This window comes from Triplophysa rosa, linkage group LG21 (genome assembly GCF_024868665.1).
Source record: "Triplophysa rosa linkage group LG21, Trosa_1v2, whole genome shotgun sequence".
NCBI lineage: Eukaryota > Metazoa > Chordata > Actinopteri > Cypriniformes > Nemacheilidae > Triplophysa > Triplophysa rosa.
Window position 1 is genome coordinate 11577883 of NC_079910.1, and position 12136 is coordinate 11590018.

At 37.4% G+C, this 12136-nt stretch overlaps 1 protein-coding gene across 6 annotated transcripts in view; it reads left to right on the forward strand.

Annotated features, from left to right (window-relative positions):
• atp2b3b (ATPase plasma membrane Ca2+ transporting 3b) overlaps positions 1 to 12136 on the forward strand; it is a 43507-nt gene that overhangs the window by 19706 nt on the left and 11665 nt on the right. For 3 of the 6 annotated variants that reach the window (XM_057362998.1, XM_057362999.1, XM_057363000.1), the window contains 10 exons: positions 2983 to 3217; positions 3496 to 3675; positions 3826 to 3913; positions 4110 to 4216; positions 4326 to 4517; positions 5864 to 6077; positions 6475 to 6686; positions 7040 to 7147; positions 8004 to 8186; positions 11879 to 12032. In XM_057362998.1, the coding sequence (XP_057218981.1) occupies positions 2983 to 3217; positions 3496 to 3675; positions 3826 to 3913; positions 4110 to 4216; positions 4326 to 4517; positions 5864 to 6077; positions 6475 to 6686; positions 7040 to 7147; positions 8004 to 8186; positions 11879 to 12032 (1673 nt within the window). The remainder of the gene's footprint in view (positions 1 to 2982; positions 3218 to 3495; positions 3676 to 3825; positions 3914 to 4109; positions 4217 to 4325; positions 4518 to 5863; positions 6078 to 6474; positions 6687 to 7039; positions 7148 to 8003; positions 8187 to 11878; positions 12033 to 12136) is intronic. The other 3 variants (XM_057362995.1, XM_057362996.1, XM_057362997.1) reach the window with 1 other exon arrangement.

The window sequence follows — 12136 nt, forward strand, 5'->3', positions numbered from 1 at the left end:
TGCTTTGAACACAGCAGTTTAAAATGCTTTTACTGTCACTATAACCCCATTCACACAGACCGCTGATCCCAGAAAATTGCCATAAAATTGCCAGAGTGCCTTCTGTGTGATCACAAACGCATCCCGGATTGATCCGAATAGTGATTCCGGAAAGGGGACCTAGTAACATTAACGGGATCAGTCCCGGATTGTGCTGAGTGAACAAAAGGTAAAAACAATGCCATAAAAGCTTTGTAGTGATGACACACATCTATAATAAATCGTAAATAATTTGGCTATGAAAACAAATATAATTAAGCGACTAATTTATGTTCGTTAGTTAATCGAAAACTAAAAAATACTATTCGTCTTTAGCTAAATCATGACTTAAGGTCAGATTATGTTGTCTGCTTCCAAACTTGAAATTACTTTTATCAAAACTATTAACACGAAAATACACAGAGTTTCAATAAACTTGATCATTTACCATCCTTTAAAAACATGGCTGTGTGCACCTGCCATGCCTGTGCCTGTGCTGCGCTGCGGAGAAGCCCGCGTGTTTCTGTGCAGACACCGGCTCGACTTTCACCCGAACATTTACATGAGATTGTTTTCCTCAACAAAAACATTGTAAACAATATAAACATGATGGTCATATACCGACATACGTGTTTATTTATGGTTTTTAATGCATTATGTGCAATATGCTTTATTAACAGGTTTTTCATTCGATATGCGTGAGTTTATTCCGAAATGGTTACAAACTCTAAATGCTAAAAAACATTCTCAAACTTTGTTTAAAAATCGATAAAATTATTTTTAAACTCTCTTTTTTGTACATCATATTACTAAAAACATATTATACCGTGCCTTTTGTGTTGTAATTAGGCTATGTTGCAAAAATACTGGCTAATTTTTACTTCGCAGCAGTCCGTTATATTTTTCATTAAGAGTTTCATAGATTTTTAAGGTCCTATTTTGGTTTATGGAGTGTCCAACAACGAGCATACAAGGTGTAAAAACACAATTCTTTTAGGCAGTTTTTCTTACCTTACTTCTTTATGGAGCGATTTTAGTCTCATTAATGATTAATGATTCTCTCCGCGTTTATGATTCGTTGAATGGTAAGGTTGAATCTGATTGGCTAAAGAGTACGACAACCCACGTGGGAGGGGTTGCGCTGCCAGGAGAGTCTCAAAAAACACACACACACATCCAAGCCGATTCACACGTGAGTGACGATTTGCACATTCACATAACACGATAAACGTGTACATTTTAAACTTTCGAAATATTTGCGCACAGTCGTATGTTTGCGAAACGTACTTTATGAGAAAATAGTTTTGTTTTACGCACGTGAATTGCTTTTTGTAAATGTATATGTATACTTTGTGCACGTAAATTAGGTTTTGTTCATGTGAAACTGTTTACGCATGTGTGTATCTTGTTTTACGCGTGAATAATTAATGAGACTAAAATCGCTCCATACTTCTTGACTGAATCTCAAATGATTCATTCGGCGAATCATCCATAAAATCCCCTCCTTTCCGCCAGCCTACTCTGATGTGATTGGTCAGATGGTCTAGTCTGCTGTGATTGGTCAGCCGTGAATGAGGCTCACGAGCTACAGTGTTTGGGGGAGAAGAGTGAAGTTTTCGCGGGCAGTCCTAGCAAAACGTAGGCAGGGACTATATGTAGTGACGTAAATCTGCGGCGAATCGGACTAGGGCACGACTCGTTTGCGTGATTCAGAGTTGACTCCCTTATTGCCAAGCCTTTGGCTTTAAAACTGGGCAGACTGCTTACATTCACACACGGCAACATTACACACTGCATGAAATGTAGTTTACATGACCTCTTAATATGTACTCTTTAAGGCTCTGTAAATTTGCACCGGACAAGCCTGAACAATTTGTTTTTATTGATCTTCATATGACATTTTATGTTTATCTAATATTTAGCGTAATCTCGTTGGGCTATAGCCTACCTTGCGTTATTGTGCCTCAATGCTCTTCGTTGTTCTGCATTTCTCAATAAATAAAAATAAAAAGTTTGTTTTAAAACTGACGTCTTTGTCATTTGCAAAAAGCAACAATATATGCTACAGAATAATAACCAAAAAAAGAGAGATTATGTAGGCCTGGTACTAAATAAAGGTAGGCAGGTATAATAACAACAAATTGCGCCATTATATTATGTCACGTGTCTTTACGGGATCTTTACGGGATGTGTGTGAAGGCACGCACAGATTCCAGAAAACCGCTGGCAGTGTGAATCAACAAAATCTAACGATCCCGGGACAAATTCCTGGACACTTTTTACGTGTACTTTCCAGGATCTCTGTGTGAAAAGGGATTATGTCTCACACACATGCTTAGTCACAAACAGCAAATTCGGAGCTGTCATTTGTCATGTCAGGTCATCATTGAAGGCTGCGCTGTTGTTTTGTACTGTGTTTTTCTCAGGTAACAGCATAGTCTCAGATAACTACACAGCAAATTATGAATTTCTTAGTATTTTTGCCTTGTTTTCCAGTACAAATGTCTAAACATTCTTAAGATATTCTTTTTGTTTTATGAAAGAAAATATAAAATGAAACAAGTATATGCCTAAGAACAAGCAAAAATATTTGCCAACGGAGTATGAAAATTAATTTAAATATTTATAAAACAAAAATGTTTACCCCATTGCCAGATATTTTTGCTAGTTTTAAGCAAAAAAAATATTTATTGATGGTTTTAGATTTTGTCCCAAATTAAAGACAATGTGTTTGATCATTTCGCTTCTGAACAAAATGTATCTTGATTTAATAATATTTGAGATATCTCTGTTCCAAAACTAGACAAAAATACTATGAAAGAAATTCATTTTGTGCTGTGTAGCCAACAAACCAATATCCAAAACTGATAGATGCTGTTTTTCTGCAGGGCACTAGACATGAATTGTTACGGTTTTTCATCATGGTTGGTTTTTCAGAGACGACCCCTTCTTTCTCTCCCTCAGGTGTTCCTCCATAATTGGTACCAATGGTGACGTGAGAAGCTTCATGCCACGGGACCGAGATGAGATGGTGAAGAAAGTGATCGAGCCCATGGCTTGTGAAGGCCTGCGAACCATCTGCATCGGTTATCGCGATCTCCCCGGTGACCCCGAACCCGAATGGGATAATGAAGCTGAAATCGTCACCGATCTGACCTGCATCGCTGTTGTTGGGATCGAGGACCCTGTTCGACCTGAGGTATGTGAGGAACTTCAGAGACGATTAAGTGACCCTCAAAAACCTCTGTGTGCTCAGTGATATCATCACCCTGTGTTGTTGTATACGGTGTTGTGTAACAAATGAGTCAACAGCTTCATGTCAATTTATTCTGTCAGGAAGCATTCAAATTATGGTGGTCGCATGCAGGGAAAATGGCAGCATGAGAATGTATTCGTGCTGAATATTGAAGAAGAAAAATAAGAGAACATGCACATCTTTAAATGAAAGTGAATCTTTTGCATCTACTTCTCCTGCAGGTCCCCGAGGCCATTCGGAAGTGTCAGAGGGCGGGCATCACTGTGCGCATGGTCACTGGTGACAATATCAACACAGCACGTGCTATCGCTGCCAAGTGTGGCATCATTCAACCTGGAGATGACTTTCTGTGCCTGGAGGGCAAAGACTTTAACCGAAGAATCAGAAATGAGAAAGGAGAGGTGAGCCAGAGACCTTCTTGAATCTAACTCAGACCATTATCAAATAAAATAGACAGACTGGGTTTTGGCTTTTACAGGTTCAGTTGTTGGTCTTGATCAGGTCTAGTCTTCATTCAAAGTGTCTCAGCTCAAAGTGTATTTGTGTTCTAGATTGAGCAGGAGAGGATTGATAAGATCTGGCCCAAGCTTAGAGTTCTGGCACGCTCCTCTCCCACTGACAAACACACTCTTGTAAAAGGTGAGATGCGCTATCCATCCAATCATCACACTAACACACCTGCCTCTGAACGTATGAATAGACCTCATGACAATCAATTAAAGTATGGGGCTGATGAATTCCTACTCTGTGTTGACAGTAGATACATTCATATTCATCTGGTCAAGGTTATGTGCTAGTGTGTAATTGTTTGCTTTGTGATGATGTCGTTGTGTAGGCATCATCGACAGCACTGTACTGGAGCAGAGACAGGTGGTGGCCGTAACCGGTGATGGGACCAATGACGGACCGGCTCTCAAGAAGGCAGATGTGGGCTTTGCGATGGTGAGTCTGACAAACACTTCCTGTTTGTTTCCCTCGGATATATTCATGCAGTGTTGCCTAAAATCTCTTTTCTTTATCGCCCTCTCTCTTTCTCTCTTGGCGTCTCCAGGGTATAGCAGGAACTGATGTCGCTAAAGAAGCATCTGACATCATCCTGACCGATGATAACTTCTCCAGCATTGTGAAGGCTGTCATGTGGGGGAGAAATGTGTATGACAGCATCTCCAAGTTCCTGCAGTTTCAGCTTACTGTCAATGTTGTGGCCGTCATAGTAGCTTTCACTGGGGCCTGCATTACACAGGTAACAAACCTTTTGATGTATTTAGATAAAAATATAATTGTACAAAATCATTAGTTTATTTTATTAGGGAGTTTATTACATATTAATGATTTTGAAATGGATGACTTGAACTGAATAACGAAGAAAAAGCAGCCAATAAGAAGATCCCATTGTAGATGGAAGCTTCTTTAATACCGTTTAAAAAAGCATTTTGGGGTGAGACCTTAAAGGGATAGTTCACCCTATAATGAAAATTCTGTCATCATTTATTCACCCTCAGGTTTTTCCTAATCTGTATAAATTTCTTTCTTCTGATGAACACAAAAGAAGATATTTTGAAGAATGTAGAGAAGCAAACAGTTCTGGGACACTTTTAACTACCATTGTTATTTTTCCTACTATGGTAGTCAATGGTGGCCAAGAACTGTTTGGTTACAAGCATTCTTCCAAATATCTTTCTCTGTGTTCAACCAAACCAAGAAATGTATACAGATTTGGAACAACTCGAGGGTGAATAAATGATGAAAGAATTTTCATTTTGGGGTTATCTATCTCTTCAACAAATATATAGAATATAAAAATCCAAAAGAACAAATTCTAGGCAAGGTGTGACTTCACCGAAGATGCTAAATTATAACAAGTGATTTATTTTGGAATTAAATTTATATTTGAGTTACATTTGTGTTATTCTAATAGTTTTTATGAATTTACTATTATTGTTAAATGTGGAAAATATAATTAAATGAGTGACCCTCAAATTTTGAACGGTAGGAAAGTATCTTTAATTTGACATAAAAAATATTTATGCCTGGTATTTTGCTCAGATTGAACCCAACATTAGCAGGTGTGGCAAAAGGTGAATTTTGGACCCTGGCTATATACATAGTAAAATAATATGAGCGGACATGTTATAATAACAGACCACATTACACAGTGATAGTTGTGTGTCATGCAGGTTATAGGAACTGACTGCATTGCACCTCACAAGCTCATAGATAAAGGCGTTAATTAAACCAACCACCGAGCCCCCTGCTGGAGACTGGGGGTACTGTCATTTACTTGCATTAACTTTAAGAAACACATCTCCCAAAAATGAAAATGTATACATTACTTATTCACAGTTACATCTCTCCAACTTTTTGTACTTTATTTATGGAACACAAAATGAAAATAGTTGATAAATGCATAAAATATAAGTACAACATACACTAAAAGTAAATAAACATAAGAGAAAAAAGAGAACGTTTTAGGTTTGGATTGACATGAGTAAATGATGATAGAATTGACATTTTAGGTGAACTATCCATTTACTGTTTTTGTTAAATGGTGTTTAATTGTATGCTTTTCTATCATGTTTGTGTGTGTAGGACTCTCCGCTTAAAGCAGTACAGATGTTATGGGTCAATCTGATCATGGATACGTTTGCGTCTTTGGCTCTGGCCACTGAGCCGCCCACTGAAGCCCTGTTGCTTAGAAAACCCTACGGCCGCAACAACCCCCTCATCTCCCTCACTATGATGAAAAACATCCTGGGTCATGGAGTCTATCAGCTCATCATCATCTTCACCCTACTGTTTGTCGGTAATACAAAGAGCTTGCCAATTATTACACGTTTTAATGTTTTGTGTATTTAGATGAAGACTAATAGGATAGAACTCAAATACAGTTATTTTGTGGAAGAAGGTTGCCATATTGCTGTCCTATTACTGGATGCCATAATGTTTTTGGTGGGCTGTGTAGCGATAGATTTTCGAATCACACTTAAGCTTTTATGCCGATAAATTAAGATGTCATTCTGACTTGACAAGGAATCATTTTTTCTTGCCACTTAACATAAACATTCCGGAGAGAAAATCATTTGTATATAATTTGCGGCCATGCATGATGCATCATATCATTAACATGATGAACGATTATCAATGCATGAATTAGTCACCACAATTTCTGACACATTCTCTCTCACTTCCTTCCTACCAAGGAGAGAAAATCTTCAACATCGACAGCGGCCGTAACGCCCCCCTACACTCACCCCCATCTGAACACTACACCATCATCTTCAACATCTTTGTCCTAATGCAGCTTTTTAATGAGATCAACGCTCGGAAGATCCACGGCGAAAGGAACGTGTTCGACGGCATCTTCGGCAATCCTATCTTCTGCAGCATTGTTCTGGGAACGTTTGGAGTGCAGGTCAGAAATGCCACAGTGTGCTTTGTGCACCGTTTGTAACACCTTACATTAACAATGAGTCCCCTTGTTTACAGAATATTTTGCTAATTTGATGCTTTTAGCTATATATGACAGTGTAGTTCACTCAGCTTTGTTTAACAAATAATCCTTAAATCCATTCTACATAATTCTTTAGGTTTTCTGAAAACAGCACAGAGAGAGCATGGATAAAATCAGCGAATTTTACCTGGGCCTCTCAATGAATTTGTAGTTATGGAATGAAGTATGAGAGATGTGCGGTAGTGGGTGCAAACATCAGCGTTTAACGTCAGCGTTTGGTTCTTGACTGTGAGACAGTGTTGATCTCTGTGCAGATTGTGATTGTGCAGTTTGGGGGGAAGCCCTTCAGCTGTTCCCCTCTAAATGTCGAGCAGTGGCTTTGGTGTCTCTTCGTGGGAGTCGGAGAACTGCTGTGGGGGCAGGTAGGACAGCAAAAGAGAGAGAGTAAAAACCGATTTAGAAAAAACAACTATCTATCTACTATGAGCTATCGTTGTACTGTATTTAAAATCCCTCAGGATTTCTTCAGGAATTACATCATTTTACAAACATTTTTACCGTCATCGTCAGCATCGATCGACAGCAGTGGTCATTTCATCTAGTGTCACGTTGTCTGTTTTCAGATGTTTGTTTCGTGCTTTTTAAGTAGTGTTGTGAAAAAAAATGGATTTAAAAATGTAATTGTTTATCATTTGCCACTATTAAATTGTACAATATAGTGTGGTCTAATAAAGCATTTGGACACTGGAACACACAGGTGTCCTAGTAATAGTTTGTCACATGAATTATGGGCATGAATTAGTTTACAAAGTTTGATATTTGCATAGTTTGATTTGTCTTCATTTTAAACAATATACTGTATCTATGTTGTAATTGTTAAAAAAACAAAAAAACCTTAAAAAATGTTTTGTGAACTACTTGAAAGTGTGCTGTTATCAAGCATGCAAGTATTTTTTATTTTTTATTTATTTAAGACGAAGACAAATGATTTGCTCAAATTAATTTATTTAAGATTCTATGAAAATATTATTTAAGAAAAATGATTTGTTTAGGCTTAAATGTCCAGTTTATTTGCAAAAACAAAAACTTTTTTTAGCAGGGTTTTTTAAGTTACTAATACTTAATCAAAACAACACAACTGCAGTTTGATATTAAATTGTGTGCACAATAAAAACATGATTTTTGAAATTTTATTATCTTGTTCATTTAAAAACCCATTGCTGTCGTCTGCCTCATCTGCTTTAAACAATCTTTGCCCTCTCTCTCTCGCTATCTCAGGTGATCGCCACAGTGCCCACGAGTCACCTGAAGTGTCTAAAGGAGGCGGGCACCGGGCCGAGAACAGACGAGATGACTGAAGATGAGATGGCCGAAGACGAGGAAGAAATTGACCACGCTGAGAGAGAACTGCGCAGGGGCCAGATCCTCTGGTTCAGAGGCCTTAACCGTATCCAGACTCAGGTGCTGTGCATGAGACCCCTCACCTCCGATCTTTCAGTCCCAATGGTAGAAGTAGCATTAGCTATAATCATACAATGGTTTTCACAGACAGTAGAACTTATGTCTCCTCAAAGAAGGTTCTTTTGCTTTTCCTTTTGTTTTCTTCTTCCTCTAGAGTCATGTACATTAGCTCATCCTTTCCTCTTTCTTTCTCTTTCCGTCGCCTCTCTCTGCTGCCCACTGCTGGGACCCTTAAATGAGTATAGATTTCCCTGACAAGAATCTATAACACTCCCGTGCTCAGAGCTCTGTTTTGTCACTCTATTATGTAACTCGAATCATTTGAAGTCTACATTTATTGCTTAGGAACTAATTGGCAACACAAAATCAGCCGCATCACCGGCTGCATGGGACTCGAGAATGATGCTCCTCAGACCCTACAGGAATATTTGATAAGGATCTGAACAATGTTTGACACGTCAAGGGTTTCAGTATTACAAGAGATCGTACATTTTTTGAACTGTCGATACAGTTTTAAAGAATTTGATGAAAGATAGGCTTTCCTGCTGGGAAACCCAGTTTGCTGGTAGCTGTGTTTGGGAACATGCGGTTTGTCATTAGCTGGGACAAGCTATTCATTATCAAGTGCAAATGTGTAGATCTTAAACCAGCTACTGACCGGCTAAAAACCAACCGCCATTTTCCAAAAATATCTGCTGGCTAAAGATGGCTTTTCTAACAGGGTTGTTACTACTTGACTTGTCATTTATGAAATGTATTTGTGCGACATACAGAGATGTTATCTTATGTTATCTAATTACATTTTTGTCCTGATTTTCTCAATTTCATTTGAGACTTTGATTATAAAGGCCTTCGCTGATCATCCTTTTTGATTTGATTTGAAAAAAGTTTATTATATTCTCTAACTCTCCTTTTCTTCCTTTTATCTCTCTATATCTTTTTCATTGTTTTCTTTTTCTCTAAATTTCACAGTTGTTGTTGTAAAACCCAACAGGTTTTATTAAGTGAACTGTCTTGTTGTTCAGACAAACTGTTTTGTTTTGTTTTGTTTTGTTTTGTAAGGCCTTGAAATGTGCCAAAATGTCCTTGATGCTCATTGATCTATATTTTAATTCTACACTCTTCAAAATAAAGATGCTACAAAATATTCTTCACAGCGATGCAAGTTACCATTTTTGACCTCCCCCAAAAACGATTAAGTTCCTAGAAGAACCATTTTCTTAACTCTTTTTAGTCTTAAGAACCTTTTCCACAACAAAGAAAGGTTCTTTATGGAACCATACATTCACAAATGGTTCTTATAGCGTTGTGAAGCAGCTTTATTTTTAAGACTGTAGTTCTCTCCATGACTTCAGGTGAGAGGTTGTTTCTTTTTGTGTGTGTGCTTGGAATTGTTGTTGTAGTTTGCTGGAGCACAATGTCTTTGGCATGCTGATTCCCGATACGTAATAGTAAATGAAACCTAGTATAGTCTCAGTGGATGGATGGTTGAATTGTTAATTCAGTGCATTGAGTTATGGTAAATAAGTGGAACTCCACAATGATAGTGAAGTTGATTTGGGTTAGAAAAGGTGAGCTGTGACGCCTGTTGCTTTGTTGTACAATCAATAATAGTTACTGTAACTTCAAGGGAAGCCTGTAAGAGAAAAGCTTTTAAAAGAACCACATTCACAAACACTTACATGCTCGACAATAGAACACGCTCTCGTTTGGCCGTGTTCTCACTAATATATGCCATCAGTGAGCAGAAAGGATGGGATGGTGGAGCATTATGAAGATATTTTTAAAAAAAATTGGAGTGCTGGGTATAGATCGCTGAAGTGCTTGTAAAGGTCCTTACGAGGTTTCCATTGATTGCCTGAATGCTCGACACTGAGTAAGCAAAACATGACACACATTATAGCAGCTAGCAACGTATCATCAGTCAGCCTAATTTAATCACAGCTTCCATCCAGAGAGCACCTCCATCTTTCAGTGTTATGTTTTTGACAAAGGGCATTTGCAGATTAATTATGGATGATGTGTTATGCAAGATCAGTGCATGTTTTTACAGGACTGGCCAGTTTGGTCTGGCCTGCTGAACTTTTTCTGAAGGGTTGAACAAACAATAAAATAGATTCGGTGTAAGATGTGAGTTTACGAGTTGTTAGGTATTTTGGAGGGTGTGGTTGCAGAAGTGTGTGTGCTTTTATAACGATGTATTTGGATATTTAGCATTTTATTTAATCAATTACGGGACATCAAAAGTAGGTCTATCAAATATACATCTATGTATTGGTGCAAAAGGGATATTTTATCTATATAACAGTTTATCTCCTTGATGAAGGTGAAGCATTTAATTTCCGCAACATCAGCAGCACCAAACAGAATTTTAAAAATGTTTTCTCAAGAATGTATAATTTCTTATTATATCATGCTAAAAAATTACACACTTTAAGCATGGTTGCAGGTCTTAAAGAATTAGTAAATAAATAAATTTAGTCACTATTATTTAGTCACCCTCATGCCATTTCAAACCTGTATGCTGTTCTTCTGTGGACCACAAAAGGTAAACAAAACAATTCTACATGTACTACAGCTGTGGATACAAATTTAGAGAAAATTAAGAAACTTAATGAGTTTAGGCAAAATTATAACTTTTGTTGCATTCTGTGAACTACTAACAATATCTTCCCAAATTTCAAATAAAAATGTTGTTTCTGTTTGCATCTATTTGCAGAAAATGAAAACTGGAGAAACAGATCAAAATAATAGAAAAGATGCTCTGTATTTTTTCAGACCTCAAATAGTAGAGATTTACATAATTTTACAGTTTTACAAATATTCATGGTTTTTTAGAATATGGTAAAATATGCCAAATTACAGAAAAAGACTGCAAATTTACAAGAAAAGGAAAGAAAAACCATTTAATTTATGTGAAAAACTGTTATTTTAAGGTATTTTTCTGGCGCCCCAGCTGCAAGTTTTTTATTGGATCTTTTTATTGGTGAAATAAGGTAAAAAAACACAAATTACAGAAAAATAATGTCAATTTACAAGAAAACATTGTTTACGGGATTTTTTACAGTGAAGTTCATATTCACTTTTAAGCAATACAGTATATAGCAAAATAGCAAAACAGTAATATTTGTAAATGTACCTAGGAAAAGTAAAAAAAATTGATAACCTGGATTTTTATCACAGTTTTCATGTGTCTTGTCACGCTGTCAGTCTTTCACATTGCCGTTGGGTGACTTTATGTCACTCCCGAAGTATGATTTTGTTGAAATTCAACAAACACTGGACTGGAATGGAAATAATACAGTACTGCAAAAAAGTGGTTTCTTCATTTTTTTACGTACCGCATTTATAGTTCTTTTTATATAGTTCCACCTATGAACACTTAACAGTTGTTGCTGTGCACTCTTTCTTCGAAAAATGTGCTTCACTATAAAAAATTGCTTAAGAATTTGGAACGGTATTTGGGTGAGTAAAAAAATGACCGAATTTATTTTTAACTGTTTTTAAAAGCTAAACTCCCAAATATAGTGGTGTTACTGTTTTGTGTAAAGACAAGATTCAAGATTAAACTTCTACCAGGTGAATTATAAACACAAGCTTATTTTCTTCTCGCTCTCCTCCTTCTTTGCTCCTTTTCTCTCTCTTTCTCTTTCCGAGTATGTATATGATGTGGTTCTCTCTCTCTCCTGCAGATGGAGGTAGTGAGTACGTTCAAGAGAAGTGGTTCGTTTCAGGGTGCAGTGAGACGTCGCTCCTCAGTGCTCAGCCAGCTCCATGACGTAACCAATATTTCTACCCCCACTCATGTAGTTCTCTCCACTGCCAATACGAGCGGCGCTCCCGGGAGTGAGTTCCCCTGCTTTAACCTACCTGTGTCAGACACCACACTCACACAAACACACATGCACACGCACACGCACACACACACACACACACACACACACACACAC